Genomic DNA, 20,859 nt, shown 5'->3' with positions numbered 1-20,859 from the left:
CTAATAGGATACTACAAAACACTAACTTCCTCTATTATGCTCTCTCACTCCCACTACCAATTGTATAACTCTATTGTGGAACAAGATATAACCGAAAATTAATGGAAACCCTTTTCCTCCTACTGGCCTAGTTATAACATAGCCCAATATCCAACAAAGGGTCAAATTTGACTCCTCCAACTCTCAGCGAGAGTTACAAATTTGACCCTTCTAGAGTCTTCTTCCAACTCTCCATGTGGTTCGCTCCTTTTGCATAAGTAATGGGGGCGAACGTGGCATCCTCTCAAACCATGGTGGTCAAACAAAGTAAGTCAATTTCCGACAAGCATAACATTTTCATACGAACTTTGATTGATGTGATTCTTGCACCATTGGAAAGGTCTCTAAGTGGACAATAGCATAACAAGGTCTGGCATTTAAGATGGAAATTTCGCAACCAAGTAATGTCATTTAATGCCTCAAAATGGTCTTGAAATGTTTCTAACCCCAATTCTCCACATTGGATCCCACCAATAAAACTACTCTTGCATGTTGATTCCTCTTTTTTTCCACTCCCAAAGCATTAAGTTAGATGACAAACAATATAATGATCCAATCCAGATCACCAAAAATGGAATCACCATTATTCCCAATAAATAATCAAATCATCCAGATAAAGTATAATTAATATAACTACATCATTTGGATGTAGCACATAAATATTGTGATCTATGTCACAATGCTTGACACCAAGTTGAAGAACGTAGCTATCCATATTCTCACACAATGCCCTAAGTCCCTATTTCAAGACATACAAACTCTCCCTATTTCTACACACATGATTTCCATCATGCACAAAACTAGGTGGCTATGCCATGTAGATCTCCTTAATGAGATCCCCATCAAAGAAGGCGCTCTTTACATCCATTTGATGTACCTCACAACCAAAACTATCAACAAGAGCAAGAACAACTCAAACCTAATTCATCTAAGCTATAAGAGCAAAGTTCCTTGTACAGTGATAACCTTCTTGTTGAGAAAAACCCGTTGCTACCAAGCAATACATATGTCTCTCAATCACAGCATCCAAGGTAAACTTGGCCTTATAGACCATTTGCATTTTATCACATTCTTTCCTTGCAGACTAGGAACCAAATCCCGAGTCTTAATTTTTAGCAAGGAATTATATTCTTCAACCATAGCAATTTCCCATTGAAGCTTGTTATGTGCATCTTCATACATTTCAACACCATGTCTTTAACACACACAGCACGAGTGCAACATTAACATGTTATTTCTTTCCACGAGTCTTCCTTGAATCAGTTGCATCACCCACTCACTATCAACAACCTCAATGGTCTTAGTTACCCACTTGGGATAACAAATATCCTTGACAAAAGGTGTCCCTATGATTCATTCATGATGAACAGACTCGGCCATATTGCAAAAGGATTCATAATAAGCAATTTAATTGGCAATTGATTGAATAATAGAAATTCAACTAGAAGTTATTTCAGTTACCCTGGTTGATTCAAAAACTGGACTACTTAATTTAGAGTTCAAACTAGTCAATTCAGAATCTGCAATATTTTGAATACGTCATGTACCTGAAACACCAGAAAAGGGTGCCAACAAAACAGCACCAGAAGCTTGCACATCGAAGATAACAACTCTTTTAGTGTCAGATAACTACTTTGCTTAGTCGCATCATAAAGTGGATATCTTCAAAGCAGTGGACCATGATCCAAAACTAGCTTTTTGGTTCCAACTTCTTCCACTTCTCATTCGGAATATGAGCCCATTCTATGCAACCAAAAGTTCTAAAATGTCCAATCGAAGATTTCTTTCCTCTCCATTTCTCAAGAGGATAACAACCCATGTTGCGCTAGTCAAAGACTTGTTTAGAATGTAGTTTGAGAAACCAACAGTGTCTGCACAGACTCTGGTCTACATTCCCTTTGCATGAAGTGAACATCTACCCCTCCCAATCTAAGTTTTGTTCTTCCTCTTAGTAATACCATTCTACCAAGGAATGTAACGTACAGTTCTTTGCGATGATATACCATTCTAAGATAAGTATCCTTTAAAGGATTTACTCATGTATTCTCCCCCATTATCATTTTTGTTTTCATCCATAAAACACTTAAGTTGATTTCCTGCATTTTCTCATTTAATTCATTCAAACTCAGCAATTACTTGTAGCAAGAAAATTATCACATGTTCTAGATGTTCTGTATGTACATAGAAAACTTTATTTCCCCCCTAATTCCTTCAAGGATCTTTTTTCCTCTTTGATATGAAGTTCCCTTTTATTCCTTCTCACCTACTATGAAGGGGTTCATCCTTTCTTCTCAAAATATTCCTATTTCTTGCCCCACTTCCAATGTTTCTAAATCTTCTAATACATTTATATTTGACCTGAATAACTTGTTCTTTTACTGTGGTTTGAGGTTTTATGGTTACCTCAATGAAGGATCTGAAATCCCTGCTATTAGGATAATCCAGTAAATAGACCTGGTTCATTCTGAGTCAAGTGCTATAGCCTAATGCCAGAAGTTCAAATATTACTGCAAAATATCTGAACTTGCCAATAATAGAAAGAAAAACATAGAAATTGCACCCATAAACAGTTATGAAAACCAAGGCAAAATCAAGAACTCTTTAAAAACATCCAGATAATGCCGAGTCAAGGAAGAGACCACAGAATAGCTTCAGACATATCTAGATTCAATTTACAAGAATTATGTTCCTCTTTGATTTTCTCCACAGTTTCAAGAGGGATATTTCTAGAACCTGCACATCAAGCCGCCATTCCAGCTTTCTGTATGATGACACATTAAGTCTTGGAACTGCAACCAGACCCCTTATTTCCCTGAATCGTTGACTGCAGTAATCTACCAAGCATTCTCTTGTCTCATTATGGAACCCAAGATCTTTAAGAAATTCAGTCATCTGGACAGCCGACAAATTGGATTGAGCTGATCTTATGAAGATGTCACGGAGCATTTTCACTCCCTGATCCACTGCATCTACTGTTATTTGCAATGCACTGGCTGCTTTTGCATATCCTCTAGCAGCCACATCACCTTTAAGTATGATATTAACTGCGATTTTAGCAAATTCCTGAGCCACTGGAAGAAACACAAAATAATGAGAGATTCAGCACAATTTTAGAACTATCAAGAATCCTCGAGCTATAAATAACCCAAACAAGATATGAAGTTAAGATTTCCACATCCCTGATTATATAATGTAGAATACACCCAAAAATAATACCATCAAAAGCATGCATATGTTCACTTGAATATACAAATCACTTGGCATTCATATCAAAATACAAATTTAATAATATTAGATCAACAAATGACAAACATTCATATAGCTATATCAAGGAGTATTATTCATTCAGAAAATACTCTAAAGTGTCTGGCTCTCATCTACGGGACCCAAAACATTCAAGTTCCATTGGAGGTCTATATTCTATCCATCGGGCTAAAGCAGGAAGTGAATTTTGTATAGGCAGGTGCCAGAGAGAAGACAACTGATATAAAAAGAAAACATAAGGACACACTGAAGCAACAATAAGAATTCTTTTACTTTATAGGGAGCAAGCTGACAGCTCTGGAACAGAACGTAATTTTTACCTGCAATGAGGTGTTCAGCAATGGTAGCTCCTTTGTCCTAGAAGAAACAATGTGGGATGAAAACTTTGAAACCTTGTTGAACCACCAGGTACCCAGCCCTGTGCTTATCGAAGAGGAGCTAGAGCCCTGTGATAAAGCAGCTTAGGCCCTCTTCATGATGTTCCAAGTCCTTGGTCTGGGTTTGCAAAGAAAATGGGTATTAGCTTATTGAAGGCTGGTCTTTGCAATCATCTGGTTTAATGGATTTCAAGCAATTTTTCATGCCTGACATTGTATGGGCATTCCTTAATAGGTCCGGATTCCCAGTCATATATATTTATAATCTGTTAGTTCTGTGGGGGTCATTTTGGTGTTGTCAGGCCACCCCTGAGGTGCCTCTTGGCTTTGTGTTCCTTGTTGGAAAACTTGATAAATCATGGTTGGCTGGTTGTAATTTTCGGTCCATGTGACCAGAGCAGTTTCCTTTGCACTCTGGCAGTCCCAGAAATGGGATCTTTTATTTAATAAAAGTCCTGGTTTTACAGAAAGAAAACCCTAGAGTGTGTAATTCTCGTAAGTTTTCATATATGGTTGGCTAGTTGTGGTTTTGGGTCCATGTGACCAAAGCAGTTTCCTTTGCACTCGGTAATCCCAGAAATGGGATCTGTCATTTAATAAAATCATGATTTTTCAGAAAGAAAACCTTAAGAGTGTGTAATTCTCATAAGTTTTATATATGGGCAACTAGGGATTCCACTCATTAATTTGTTTCTATTTAGAGAGACAGCCACAAACTTATCATAAGCCAAGCAATATACAGCATCCAATATGGGCAATCAGGGCTTTCATTCATTAATTTGTTTCTATTTAGAGACACAACCACAAACTTATCATAAGCCAAGCAATATACAGCATCTCAAATTACTCAAGGTAATAATAGCTACAGAAGCATAAAGCTTTAAAGACTGCTACAATTTAGTGAGAAATTCTATAGAAATCGAAATAATATAAAGAATATAACTGTGGTTCTCTGTCGATGTAGTTATATATGTGCATATGTAGCATACAAATAAATCACAAGCCAAATTTCCGTCATGTGTGATGGCTCTCACTTGTATTATCTTATCTTGTGATCTTCCTCATCTGAAAAGCAAAGTGTTGTAAGCTTAAGGGTACTAAATTTTAGCATTCTTTCATGTGATTAGTATTGTTTTCTTAAGCACACAGTTGTGTATTTCTATTTTTCAACAATTGTGATTGGGTTTTGCACTTCTTCATGCCCTAGGTATATCTCTTTCTACAGCACTACTGAGAAGGTTATAACTTATTTCAGAACTTGGGTAGATTTGGAACTCCCTTATAAATGTCAACATTGTATCAGAGTTCGTGTGAACCTTACGCTCAATTCTATTGGCTGATTTGAAAACTATTGGTTAGTAACTTAGTGGCATCATATCTTATGGTTCAAAACTAGGGTTTTCTTAGATCATAACATCCTAGGTTTTTCTAGCAGTTCTAGAAGTATAAACCCTAATTAATTTTTTAGATTTTATAGAGGTTCTGTAACATATAATGGATCCATCTTACAATGCACATTTGGCTACTCTACAGATAGCTCCTCCTCCACTTCATAGGAATGGATTGCTGACCCTAGAGCTACCAGGTATATGATGAAACACCAACACCTTCTCTCTCATTAGTGACTGCAACAAAATGGCAGGAGAGTGATTATCGGTGATAACTCAACTCTGCCCATTTTAGGATGGGGTAACGTTCTCATTGAGATTACCATGTTTAGGGAAATCCTTCATTTCCCAGGAATAGGACCCAGTCTTCTCTCTATTTACCCCATCACTCACACTAATAAAAAGGTGGAATTGTGGCCAGATTGATGGATAATAAAAGACATCGATGATGGTTTTAATGTTGTTGTCCCGATATATTGTACAAGTTGGGGAAGCCTAGTTCTCTTTCAACACGGAAACGATGTGTTGCTATGGTGGCTTATGCTGGCAGGTTGTGGCATCAACATTTGAATCATATCAACTTTCGGTCTTTGTGACATATGAGTCATTCATAGATAATTGAAGACCTTTGACAAATTGAACCACCTGATGGTGTTTGTGGAGGATGTCCACTGAAGGAAAATCATCAAGAGTCCTTTCTTAAAGAAAGACATGCATCTTAACCTCTTGCATTGGTTTGTAGTGATATTTGCAGACCTATGACCATTCAATATCTTGGGGGAGCTAAATAATCCTTGCTTGTAGTGACAGTTTTTCCAGTCTTACTTGGATATATATTGTTCAATCCAAGGATAATTTTTTTCTGAAAAATTCAAGGATTTCAAACTATTAGTGGAGAATTGAGCTATGAAAAATATCAAGTGTCTCGGGACTATTCCTTATGAAGTTTATACCAGCAATACTTTCCAAACATTATTCAAAGATCACGAGATATCTTGGCAGGAGACTGTTTCACATGAAGACAAAGTAATTGTTTGGAAGAATAAAACTATTCTCTGAGAAGGTTCAATGTATGCTTCAAGGCAAGAAAATGAAGGCAAAAATTTCTATGCAACTCACATTATCAACTAGATTCCCAGTTATGCAATTCAAGATATGACTCCATATGAGAAGTGCTGCAGCTCCAAACCTTCAATTTTGTATTGAGTGCATGGGCTCATATTCCCAAGGCAAAGTGAAACAGATTGGAACCCAAAAGTCACAGTTATATTCTGGTAGGTTACAATAAAATTCCAGAGACATTGTCTATATGATCCTTCCTCTCATTAAGTCATAGTCCTTCATCATGGTTCACCAAGGTCTTTCCCACTACTTTCTACAGATGTTTTGCAAATAGTTTCAGTGCATCTCTCTCCTACACACTATGATGATAATTCTCCTCCTACAAGTTTTCGTCAAGCACTCTTTCTACAGTAACAAGTTAGATGAGCATTGATGGTGAGACTCTTACTAACTCACCTGAAGTCTCTTATTCTACAATGATTACACCTTCTAATGCCCCTGCAGCTATGCAACTCAAAATTTCTGAAGCTATTCCTCCATGATCCATCTATTCTAGAAAGGCCAAGGGCTATTATGTACTCTTCTAACTCTGGCAATTCACTTTCTAAAGGTGACCTTGGTCCTCGTCAGCATTTACCTACTAGTGTTCCACAGGGTCATGTCACATAGGGTCAGGGGCATGCCTCCCTTTTTCTGAAACTCTATGAAATGCACCCAAAAATGTTTCATCAAGTTGCAGGAGATGTTTTGCAAACAAGCGAGCTTGTGGGTGCCCCCTCTAGAAAAGCAAGACACATTTCACAAAAAGGGGGCTTGTGGGCATCCTCACCCCCTCAATTTTTTTCCTGAATTGATAAAAACTCTTTAACCCAAAAAAAAAAACTTAGTGAACTACTAAACTTAATTCACCTTTACCTATACACCTCTTGTATTTGACATTTGCAAGTCACTTAGCATTTGACTTTGAGATGACATCGAACCACAGTTTGTCTTGGTTACCATTGAGAGTTACTCTGACTCAAATATTGACACTCTCATTGATGGTCCTGATGCCTTCATTAAACAAATGGATGTGGAGGACCAAACAATGGCATTGACTCCTTGATGTTCATTAGATGTCGACTTCTTTTAGCTACTTCTTGTAGATGTTGACTTCTTTTAGATTTTCAATGACTCTCTTATGTTGACTTGCTTGGTGATCTTGATGGACTTGGTTCCACCTATGATTGCTTGTTTATCCGTGGTTCTAGACCAATTTCCTAGTGTTCTAAGAAGCAACAAATAGTGGCTCTATTTTTTACGAAGACCGAGTATGCAGCACTTTCCTAGCTGGGAAGCATTTTGTTTGGATGAACATGATTTCTAATTAGTGGCTCTTCCTTAAAAGAGCCCTACAACTCTCTACTATGACATCAAACTTATTCATAATCATGTGGATCATCATATTTCTAAACATGTTCAGCTTTCGATGCATTATATCTGCCATCTCTATACTCTGGGATGCATTGTGCCCATCTTTGTTCCTTTAGCCTATCAACGTACAAATATCTGCACCAAATTCTTGTCAGAGTCCACCTTCACTAGTTTGAGGCATCATATAGGTGTAGGAAACTTACCATTTAGTGGGGATGTTGTGCTATAATGGCATTTCTTTGTGACCATAATTCAGCATAAAGGGAGGTGTTCGAATTATTAGTGTAATCTATACATATTCCCACAACTTATGTATCATTATTACTTTTAAAGATGGCTAAGATCATGTTCTTTATTCGTTTTTTGGTATTACTTGGTATGGCTAAAATTTAAACCTGACCTAGTCAATTTGATATGTAGACTCAATAATCCTTTTGAGGTGTGCGACCTTGTTTTGTGAACCCATAACCCCCTCTTGAAGGGACACCTCAATTGACTTGTGTAAAAATACACAACTCAAGCTTTCATTTGTATTGTCTAATCTTGTGATCTTCTTGATCTGAAATACAAAGTGTTATAAGCCTAAGTACACTTAATTTTGGCATTCTCTCTTGTGACTGCCATCTTTCTCTTAGGAATACCAGTGTATTTCTAATTTTTCAGCACTTATTCTTGAGCTTTGCACTCTCTCTCTAGCACACTAGCCCTATCTCTCCATAGGGCATATGTGAGGACGCTATTTCAGAATTTAAGTGAGATCGGGATTCATTATTTCATTTGTTAGACCCTTACAAATCTCAACAGAATGTGCATCATTGTTTTGATATTTAAATCTTAGACATAAGTTTAACCAATCAACTCGACAGACAGCCATGTCTTTAATGATCATGATTTTAACAATTAATAAATGTAACAAAAACAGTTACATCAGTTCACATCAAAAGAATGTAATGCAGTTTGCTGTAAATATATTAAGTTCCTCATAGCTAACATAATTTCCAGCTTATACTTCTTCAGTTTCTCGAATAGATCATATCATATCTGGCTAGAAGAGAGGCCTTTAACCAGCATTGTAAGCAGTAAGCTGTCATTTTTTTTAAACCTACTGCAGAGAGAAAAACTTACCTTGTAAAACCCTGCAGGGTCAAATCAGACACAACGGTGTAAAGATGCCACTGCCTATTCTTAGAAATGTAAAAGACTAGAAGAACAGGCACAATCGGTCTAACAAGCAGCGCCTCTTGGCTTTGAGCTATCATATATTGGATCCAACGATAAGATTACTCCTTAAGGATGCGGGGCATGTGTGTATTAAAATAAGTGTGAACACAACTAGTTGACCAATTAATCAGGGATCCATTAATGCCCAGCCTACGATGACACTCGCACGAAGACAGCCAACAAGCAGAACTACACATAACAAATAATACGGTCGAATTAAATAGATATATTAACAGAATCTTGGATTATATGGCAAACATTTCAAACCCCATATAAGCTGGTCTGGTAGGCCTATATTTCAAAGTTTATATAAACAAATGTAACAGACTTGAATGCAAAGCCAAGATGAAGTGCAGGTTGGCATATGGTGTTTGCCAGCAATTGATCATGGAGTCAAATAATGAGAACAATGTGTTTGCCAACAATTTGTCATTTGTTCATTTCATGAGAAATCACACAACAAATACAAGCCCCAACAGTATCATTGGTTGCAACCAACAAGAAGGAAACACTGGACTCTATTCCCAATGAGGGCTTGAATTCCAGTACGTATCTGGTCATCATCATTTCTGCCTTCAGACATCTGGCCATTTCATAAATTGCCCTGAATCAGACGGACTTTCATTGCATTGCATTTCATTTTCTACTGTCTTCGTAACATTAAGGAATGGCTAGACCATAGATGCTGAACTACCCAATTGGGAAACCTATACCTGGCGATGTTCCCAACTGGTACAATCGGTTTGTGCGGAGAAGAAATAAAAGGCAAAAGGAAATCAATTTATTGAGCAAAAGTGGCCTGATCAGCTCCTCTCTTACTTCTATAATTTGGGTTGGACGTAAATTGCGGTGGGGAAATGATAAGAAAACAGCGACCGTGGTTCTGAAAGTTGCTAATAAAAGGCGAAGGAGAAAAATAGAGCATTATAACTTGGTGGGATAGAAAGTACCCGGTGGTGCAGCAGATAGGAGAAACTGGGCCTGCTTGGGTACAATTGCCTCTGCCTTTGGAAGAATCTTCGCCATGGTAACAACCAACCATAGAGCCTATTCACACCCAAAAGGTATGTAGGATGTCTGAATATCGAAGTGATGACGTGCTTGTTTCCCAAGGAGGTTAAGGATGTTTAAATAGGAAAATGGTATGTGCTCGTTTAGTAGGAAACGGGTAGAATATTTTTTTGTTGTAGTATTTTCTTTTTCCAAAAAGAAAAAACTAACATTTTTTATGAAATGAAATGAAATGATATTTTAAGGTTTATGAGACTAAAAATAGTCTACAAGATCATTAGTTTCTTGTTTTTCACTCTTTGCAATTCAGTCCTTTTCCGATTCAAATTGATGATGAGCTGACCCAACCTTCCAACAATCCTCTCGCTAAAAAGACAATGCCAAGAAACTGATGCTAACATGTTCTCATAACTTTTTCTGATGTCTTTGAATGCATCACATTCCAAAATGAAATGTTTTTCCGATTCCACAGCGCCAAACGTGCAAAATTTACACACCCGTTCTTCCCAAGCTTCTTTAGGCCTTTTCCACCGTCCTGTTTCACACTAAAGTTGATGTGAGTTGGTCCTTAATTGAGCAATAAGAACCTTTGCCCTCCACGAAATGCTAGCTCCAATGAACTCTTTTTGTTGTAAATCACACGTAGGGTTGAATTCCTCAATGTAATATTTCTTCTTTCTACCCAACTCTTTTCCCCATACCTTTTTACGAAACTTCTCCATAACAAAATCCTTTAGCTCCTTGCTATTTGTGGGACAGGCATTGAGGTAGATATTCCATTTTTGCATCCATGTGTAGTTTTGTTTCATCCATGTTTTCTTTCTTTCACTGATGCCTTCATTGAAGATAAGATTAGGCCATCTACGTACTCTCATTTGTTCAATTCTTTTTAGGTATCTTATGAGCCGCACCATAGCAATTGCTTCAATGGAAGTTGCTCCTGTTTCACTCAACATTATCTCATAAGGTACCAAACTTTTTATTTTGAACTTGCTCATGATCAAGCGTTTTTGGATTTTCTCAATTTGTTTCCATTTTGAGACAGGAGTGCTGCTAGCCCACAATTCACACCCATATAGCATCACTAGACAAACTAGGAGTCCAAAAAGCACTTTAATCGTTTTCCAATCCCATAACTCTGCCTCTCTACATCTGTTTTGAAGAGCATATAATGCTTTCCACCCTCCTAAAATTCTCTTCTTTCTACAGTCCTCCCAATTGAGTTTGTTGTTGAAATCAATCCCAAGGTACTTGTACTCATTTACTTCTTCAAGAATGTTGTCTTCAAAGAAGAAAGTATGTTGGCTCTGCTTCCTTTTATTAGAAAAAATCATTATTTTGGTCTTGCTAGTATTGACTTGCATCCCCACTGCTCTACAAAAATGCTCAAGGGCATATAAGTGCATTTGCAATCCATGGACTGATTTAGAAATCAATACAATATCAACAGCATATAAAAGAAACTTTATCACAAACTCCCCCCAATCGAACACCATTTCCACCTCGCAGATTTAGCCACTCTTCCAATTTATCAATATATAGACCAAAAAGAGTGGGGGGTAGAGGGCAACCTTGCTTGACTCCAATGTCACTTCTAAAGCTTTTTGAAATCCCTGTTGAGGTTCTAATTTTGACTTTCACTTCTTCATAAAGTCTATGGACAGCGGCTCTATAATGCACAAGAATTTCAAGTTCTATGGACAGTGACTCTTTATTAATTAAAAAGAGGAGGTTTACGCAATCTTGTTTCAATAAGCTTTGAATCCAATACCATTTATTTTAGAGTCAGGGAGATACAATGATAGGGCATCGCGGCGGAGCTCATGAACCAAAAGATTAAGAGTAAAAACTACGACAAAGTAAATACATCATAGGGGCCAGTGTAGACCGGCGTATGCCACAGAGATCCAATCTTTAAAAAGGAACAGCTACAAAAAGGTACCAGAAAGTATGAACTGTCTGCAAAAAAGATCCTGCACAAGGCGAGACAAGACAAAATGGAGAGTAAAAAAAATCATGGTTATTTTTTCTTGTAGTCCCTTGTAATTGATGGTTTATGTGTCGAGATAAGATAAAAGATAGATAAAGGTTGTCAAATTACATGTTCATGTTGAATCACATTGAACATTGCAGAAGGCATTGGTCGAAGGTAAAGCATGAATGTGCAGGTTATTGTTCAGAAGGTGGAGAAGAGTAACGTACCAAACATTGACAATGTTAAGTAAGTACTCTCCTGCTACCACAATGAAATGACATGTGACATTATTTAACTTATTCTACATAGTTATATAGTTAAAAATTATTATTAGAAACTTAATTTGATGATTACAATTGTGTTGATCTCTCCCTTATGATTCAATTTTGCTAGATATGCATTTAATTATTTAAAAAAAAAATGAATTAAAGTTATGGTAATGGATTTTCAGATATCTAATCTCAGCTGATCTTACTGTTGGGCAACTGGTGTATGTGGTGCGAAAGAGAATAAATCTGAGTTCAAAGAAGGCGCTCTTTATTTTTGTGAACGATGTGTTGTCATCCACTGGTAATTTCAAGCAAATTGATTTCTGCTTTACTATTTTATGACACTATCTAGTTTTGGTTTTATGTGTGTTGCTAATGATTGTTATGGCCAATATATTTGCATGCAGCCACTATAATGTCAACTGTGTATGAGGAGCACAAAGATGAAGATGGATTTCTTTATTTTGTGTATAGTGGTGAAAATGTGTTTGGCCACCGAAATGAGGCTTTTTCTGGAGCTTAAACAAAGTTATGCTTTATGTGTTTGGCTACCGCAATGAGGCTTTTTTTGGAGCTTAAACAAAGCTATGCTTTATCGAGAATTCGATAAATGATAGTATATCTGGTTTATTTTAGAATAAGTTTTTTAGAATTTTTTTAAATAAAACTGGATCGTCCAAATTTAATAATCTGATAAATTTTTTTCATTTTATAGTAGATGAAATCAAGGATTAACATTTTTTTTTAATAGTAGATGACATCAAGGATTACCAAACATTATTTATATTTTAGAACTTATGCAATGTGTTTGCTACCTCTACTTTGTGCTGGTTTTACACATTCTCGCAGTAACATAGATTAAATAACACATAAATGTTTTGATAATATCATTGTTTATCATTCATTTAATTTATATGACTGCTATTTATATGTTATCTAATTTGTAGTTTTTTATAAAGATTATGAGCAACCTCATTGGTGCACATTCTTGGAAAGTGTGTTAAACATTTTTCTCATTGAACTACCTTTGCACACTATTTAGGAAGAATTGTATTACATTGTTATACATTCAATTTGAGTGATTAAATTTTTTAAACAAATCAACAAACACCCATTGGTGTTGGTATTTAGTTTATAGTTTGATGATGATTTTAAAATTAAATTATTATTATTATGAAATGTTCAAACTTGTTCTTTATGCTTACTATGAAGCTGGATTTGTTATGAGAGATGTTAGCAACTTGTGCTTCTAGTTTTGAAAATATCTATGCTAACTCATCATGTTTCTTTGTTAACTTAAGCACTCTTTTTTAGACTTCATGTGAATTCCTGGATCATGTGCCCCAAATAAAGTTGCTTTGTTATCAATACGATTTGTAAATTATCATGGATATTCCGCTAGAATAATTTGTCACAACAAACATTATTATATTTTGAAATCTCTTATTGTATTCTGTTTAAATTAGACCACAGTTTTAATGTAGATTAATGCATGAAATACTAAATAAATTGAAATTGAAACTGAAATTGAAATGAAAGGGACAAGAAAATAACACATTGTCCACAAAATGAACACAAGATGTACCTTAGGAACATTGAATACTAGAAAATTATAGCTAGAAGCTAAAGCATATACAAAGAAAGGGACACTTACCATGGAGTTTCCATGAACATTATGGCTAGTATGACTCCAACAATACTTTTTTCTTTCTTCATTGTACTTTAATATACCACATTTAATGCATTGCCTGCATATGGAATAAAAAAAATAACATTTGTTGTTTTCCAAAGGCAAAGAAAGAAAACCTTTTTTTTTTAATTATATTTTTTACTTTGGTTTACTCAAAATTTCAAGTCTAGGCACTCATTAGATACAAAAATAAATTTCATAGTATACACTATGCATACTTGGATATATTCACAATGAGATAAATTGGAAATACATTAAAAACAACATGTTTATTGAAAAATAAACATGGAGTGAGTTTTGATAAGGGTCATACATCTGGAGTCGTGCTGAAATCAATTAGACATTGGAAAATTTGGTTGGGAGCTTGAAACTTGTTAATAGATTGTTGAAACACCACATAAGGGCATTGTACTATATCATATCCTCTCATAAACTGTTTAATTATATGCTAGAAAGTGTCATTCACCAATAACAATTGAGTCTCCATTAGAGAGTTTTGGGAGCAATACAATAAGTAGCCTCAAACATATATTAATCCCTCCACCTTTGGTGTTTATCCTAATTTGTAAAAAAAAAATACAACAATATTTTAGTTTATTTCTTCTTTCCAGTGGCTTTTGAATCACCTCAATTGGATCTTTTAATCAAAATTTATGCCTCTTTTAATTTAACATGCTTTTTAAAAGTCTGATTTGGAGATATCCTACATGCCAACCTTTAATGTAACTCCAAAATTTCCACACCTTGAGTCTAAATTTTTTTCCTATGATAATGTACTTTGTCTTCTCTATAATTCCACGAATGTCACCAAATATGTTGTACCAAGATAAATTTATGATAATTTTACTTGGCGGGTTGATTTTGGAACCTTTTAGGGGAGCAAACTTGTAAAATATGCCAAATGTCCATTTTTCATAGCATATTCTAAAATTTGAAACGTAAAAACTTAACCTCATATTCTTTACAATGACATTGGTGTCCCCTGGTTTAGAGCTTTCAATCTTCAAATATCAATATTTTACTTGAACCACCTATAAGTCTATTTTCAAGACTAAACAAAAAGTTTAACTTGCATAGCTTATACATCTCAAAATATATTGAACTAGATTTGATTTAATGTACCTCACTATATCCTCTATTCAAATTAAAAGTTTTGCTTATTGAAATTATCCCATGTTATAGTTAGAGTAGAACTAGTAAAATCCACGTAAGATCACTCATTCAAGGAGCCTAAACAAGGATCGTCTACTCTAATACTAAATTGTATGTACAAAATACTTAAGATATTATAATAAGCCATAGTACACAATGCACACAATATGTGAACATGGATCATAACTATAGAAGAGATAATGGAGATTAGTTACACACTAACTCCTTATAATATAGGACAATCTCCTTCAACAACCTTCATACATTTATATATCCAAATAAAATGGCATCCCTCAATAATGACTATATTAACCTCTAAATATATCTATTAATTATTAATTGTTACACATATGGGTTCTTTATTAGGCCAACCCATATTACATATGCTAAAACCATTACATATACATTTAAACCCATATATACCCCTCTTGGGGTCATATCACCATAGTGTCTCATAACATTGCAAAAGCATTGGACTACTTTGTGTTTTGTATTTTAATCTCCATTATATAAAAGGCAAAAGGCACAATCGTTCATGTCTCATTGGGTTTTCCCACACCTAGTTTCCAAGGGCATATTTTGTTTTCTAATGTGTTGGGCATTCCATTTGAAGATTAGAAGGCTTTGTTCCTGACAAATCCACTTTGAAAAATTTGTGAAATGTGTTAAGACATTTAACCCCTCCAAATCATGTGATGCTACCTCTCAGTTAATCTAAGTACTCTTCGGGCTATAGATAACAGAATGTACAACAAAAACAACCTGCATATCAAATCATCAAAACAAGAAAAATACATTCAAAATTTATATGTCTCTCTTACTTGCAAAGATTTTCAGATTCTATTTGCCCCTTCAACCTCATTAAGATTTCATAGGAACTTAACTAAGTCACCAAAATGATCCACAAGGGCAAAGAATTATCTTGAAATTTAGAAAATACAACTAAAGACATTTTTCCATGAATTGCAGACAAGGACATTCACTACGAAAATTTAGCCATGCAAACTGAAAGAAGATAGAAAATACTCTCTATCATTGCCTTCATAATACAAGTTCCTGAACTACCGCAAGTAGCATGATCTATTTGCTTTGATTCATTTCATTTATAGAGAGATACAAATGTGCATTCAGAATTATAGAGGTATTATCATTCCATTTTCAAGGGACTGCATTCTAATATTCCTATAATTAATTTTATATATTGTACTTATATGACTAACATTGATGTGCATACCTACAACTCTACCCTAGTTAGAGTATGCAGTGCTCTTGACAAGTCAATATGATTGAAATCTTCAGCAACCATAATTGGCAAGCTCAACGGAACTAAGCTATTTCCTTGAAGTTGTGTACAGTTTTCTTCAACATCAACCTAAGCACAAATAATTACGAATGTGAGGCCATTGTAATGGGATTTTTGCAGGATATTAACAACAATATCAAGGGTCTTTCCTGGCATAAACTCCATCAAAACTTGAACATTATAATCCCGTTTGTTATAATTGTCATTGTGCAATAATACACGATATGGTGGAGATGTCTTCCTTGATTTTGTTTTATCATAGTAACAAGCAAATAGAAAGAGACTTAGAAGTTGCATCGAAGGAATTGCAAATTCTAAAGACATCATATCTATTTCATTAACAATGAAAATAAAATTCAAGTAAAATTCTAGTCACATACACTCTAATAACCATGTCGTTCAGGGTAGATATATTTATTTGAAAAAAGTTCTACACAAGACAATACAATGAGGCAAGAATCTATTCATAAGTCATCATTCTATTTACCGTAGATCAAACTCAGATTCTCGACTCTGTGTAGTTTTCTCAATTGTTGGCATCCCTATCAATCCACTACCTTTTCCCCATGGTGAGGTTGATCTGATTGCAGAAAACACCCGAGCCATGCATGTCCCTTTTTCCTGTGATATTTTTTCACCTTAGAGACTTTGCAACGATGTTGTCTTGTGGTTGTTCTCCTTACATTTCCCTCTTTGTACATGCAGTAGCTCACACGTGCTTAATTGCTAATGTACCCATAAGGGAAAGCTAATTTATGTTGATATGATTGGGAATGGGGAATAATTAATCTTGAAGATATCAAACTGGCCACCACTTTTGACCCTGCTTCAGAGTACAAGCTCATGTTGTACATAATGAGAGGGAAACTCTAGAATCATGGGTCTCCTTCCATTATTCCTCTTTCATTGTTGTATGTTTCCATGACCTTTTTTTCATTGTTGTTTGTTTTTCTTGCTATTTTCTTTTAATAATAGTAATGAACCAATGACTAAGCAAGAGACGAGACGTCCCATATTGACCACAAACGAAGTGAAAACTCCTTGGGGCCTCCTACTGGAGCCTAATCAATACAGGTTAAGCATGTCATTTCATGGAATCAAACTTGGGTGGTGAGGGAGTTAACAACCCACCTTAACCACTCAGTCTACCCTTACTTGAAAAATAGGCAAGAGAGAGGTTGTTGGCTAGCCCTTAGTATAGTTACTATATTTCATCTTATAGTTGTCTTGCTTGATATTTAAATAGTTAAGATAACATAGGTGATTGGGATCTAGATTTCCCTATTAGGACTAAACTTGCAGTGTACAAGACCCTACTAGAATACTATAATGATTGTCATAAGTGCTAACTGTCTAATGAACAATTCTACCTTTGCACTTAGATCTACAACAACAAATTCACCATTACAATACCTTTATCAAATTTTATAAATGAGTTATCATGCTCCTATTTCCTAAAGATGACTAGTTTTTTATTTTTCCAAAGTTGGGAAATAAATTCAATGTAGAACATATGACAAGCTTAATTAAAGTATCAAAATTATTTCATACTTAGAAAAGTTTCCTGTTAAGAAAGCAATAAGTTCAAGAAGTACATATAGAGGCTCCTAATCCAATCTTAGTATTTCTTGGTCTTTTGTAGAATTAAAAGAAGTGCTTAAGGTACTTAGATCCATTGACATAAACCAATTGAACAAAGCCAAAATGTTGAAACCCTTTTTTATAGCAAGGCCACCATGCACAAGTGATAATGCAAAAACATCCTTTCTTAGAACCAAAGGCACTTTCTATAATACCTTACACTAATATGGATGTGTATTGATCCTAGAAAGATTTCTTCAAATAAAATGAGCATGAGCTCAATAACTAAAGTAATGCTCAACCATTTATCGACACCATCAAGCTTTTACTTGTAACCATCCTTTCCACATTTACCAAATTTCACCGCCCTGCTAGGGTAAACATGAGACGAAGAGTTACTATGACATGAGCATAACTCCAAGCTTCAGTTATAGAAGTGGGGCCAGCAACTAACAACTCACAGACATTCCTCAAGGCTTACAGGACACCTAGTGGCCAAAGAACCACCCCAAGTGACCAAACCCTGACTTGTGGCTGCTTTTTAGTGAGCTAGACCCCCAACTTCACCCTTGACACTATCTACTTGCAATTGAAGGTACCAAGCACACCCAAAAGCCTTTCTCCATGTGATTGTGACCTAAATTGCTCAATTCAGTGCCTACGATTCCAGGATCTAAGCCACAATTCCAAGCCAGCCTCTAGAACCCTACCTAGAACTACCAGAGATTTCTCAAAATGATAAATAACATAAGGACGATGCTAAACATACAAAACTTGAACTATAACTTGACCTAATCAGGCCTAACCATGACAATCATTTTGTCAAACATATGGCGAACATGTAAGCTATAGGTCATGAATGCATATCTGATCACATGAACCTGAAATTTACCTTAGAATCACCAAGAAGGTCTAATGCCCTCGCATAATAGTTGCGATAACAATTTATAGTCATTTCATTCATCAATCATTCATACATTCATCAAAATATGTCAAAATCCATAATCAATATGCATTAGATAACCATCATGTAACCAACAATTAACGAGCATAGAAACCATTCAACTCAGCCATAATATCACCAACATAATCTCCACAAATATACATGAACCACAATAGAATAATAACTCTCATTAACATATGAAAATACCAACCAATTCAGGGACTTCCATATACCACCCAACCATAGATTTAGCTAAACAAATCTCTCTTTAATCCAATTACCCCCGTGCCATATTCTAAGCATGCATGTGGGATTTAATGGAATAAACCAAACCAAAACCAAACCAGCGATTTCAGAGGCCAAACCACCTAAACCCTCAACCATAGTGATTCCACCTCCACAGTTGGACATCGTTAACACCAACAAGATTGGTCTCTACCTAAGTTGTCTAGGGCTCTTGTAACTAGTAACTCAACCCACAACCTTTCAGGCTCTACAACATTTTTCAACACGACTCCAGGGACTAGTAACTCAACCCACCATGGGCTCCATAGCATTTGTCCCAACATAGGCTCCAGGGCTAGTTACTCAACCCAAGTTGTCCCAAGGCTTCCAGAGCATTTGTTCCAACCCATAACCATAAGGAATTATGAGCACCAACCAAAAAAAAATCAAGTGGAAAAATCCACAACACCATGGCTATCCAGGAAATGGCAAGGCAAGGCTAAAAATTTTGTCAATCCAGGCAAATATCCATGCCAATCAAAACAAATAACCAGAAAATCACATGCATATACCATCCATCCATAAATCAACAAGGAAATCATACATGCAACCTATTACCTGCAAAGCAATCTAGTTGTAGTCATTGATCCAATTGTTCCCTTATGCTTTCTTGATTTCCTTTGCCTTCTTTCTCCAAACCTAAGTGAATGCTAAAGTGCTCCAAGCATGCTCCAAGGATGCTCTTAGTATGCAAGAGTATGAGAGAATAGAATAGATTTCAACCCAAAATTATCAAAAGGCTAAACTGGCAAAAGCCATGAACTGATCCTCAAAAGCCTTTTTTATCATTGAGGCCTCTATTTTCTTCATTTTCCTTCAATTTCCCTCTCATGCAAATTTGTGACCCTTCATCTCTATTTTCTCATATTTTATTTTCTTTTATAAATAAAATGCCAACTAACACCTCTTTGCCTTTGCCAATTTCCATAGCCATTTATTAAGCACCAGTGATACCCATCACTATGTTTTACCCAACATTCATCTTGGAATACATGTCCCATGATATTGGTCTTATTTTTTTCATTAACATAGGAAATCAACCAGGGGTTTTTACCAACCCCCCCCTGGGGGAACACCGTCCTCAGTGTTCAATGACACTTATGAACCAACAAACCACATGCTTCCCATGGAGCTTTATAACACAACCCGATGCAACATTTACATCATATCATACTGCCAAGACCAGTATTTACAGACATATTCATAATATATAGACATAACCAAAACACAACATCAAACACATATATCAGAATACATCCGCTCAACAAGCAAATAAAGAAGGATACATAGCCTACATCTAATGAGTCATCTCCCATGTAGCTTCGTTGGGCCCAAAGTGATTTCCACTACACTTTAACTTGCTCGATTTCTCTGTTCCAAAGAATGAGTTATTTCCATTGCAATATGCACTAAGGTTCTGGTTGGAATTCTCCTTCTAGTTCCACTTGCAATACAGACTAGTCAATTGCATGATCAACATAATTCATGAATATTTTAAACAATGAAACATGGAAAACATCATGGAATTTCACAGTCAGAGGTAGTGCAAGTCAGTATACCACTGGTCCAATCCTCCTAAGGATCATGAAAGGCCCGCAATACCGAGGTGCCATCTTGGCACATGATCCAATGCTCAAGGATCTCCTCTTAGGCTTGATGTGCAAGTACACATGTTCCCTAACCTGAAACTCCTTAAATACTCTATGCTTATCTACATAACTCTTCTCCCTGTCCTATGCTACCTTCAAATTCCTTTTAATAACTTTCATTTTTTGTTCCATCTCTGCCAATATATCTGTTCCAATAAATACCATGTTCACTGGATCACTCCGGCTAATGGGAGTATTACAACTCCGCCCATAAAGTGCCTCTAACAGATTCATCTT

The 20,859-nt window shown here is 35.8% G+C and overlaps 1 protein-coding gene across 1 annotated transcript in view; it reads right to left on the bottom strand.

Moving 5' to 3' along the window:
• The window catches only part of LOC149167587 (uncharacterized), a 53,364-nt gene extending 43,477 nt beyond the window's left edge, over positions 1 to 9,887 (bottom strand). The window contains exons 1-2 of the mRNA XM_089433035.1: positions 9,715 to 9,887; positions 2,773 to 3,110 (exon numbers count right to left, since the gene is read on the bottom strand). Coding sequence (XP_089289161.1) covers positions 2,773 to 3,110; positions 9,715 to 9,790 — 414 coding nt within the window. The 5' untranslated portion in view covers positions 9,791 to 9,887. The remainder of the gene's footprint in view (positions 1 to 2,772; positions 3,111 to 9,714) is intronic.
• Positions 9,888 to 20,859: the final 10,972 nt, after the last annotated feature.

This window comes from Pinus tabuliformis, chromosome 5_1 (genome assembly GCF_031772625.1).
Source record: "Pinus tabuliformis cultivar Carrire ecotype Pingquan chromosome 5_1, CPIR1, whole genome shotgun sequence".
Classification (NCBI taxonomy): domain Eukaryota; kingdom Viridiplantae; phylum Streptophyta; class Pinopsida; order Pinales; family Pinaceae; genus Pinus; species Pinus tabuliformis.
This window is presented reverse-complemented; position numbering and strand designations above follow the sequence as displayed.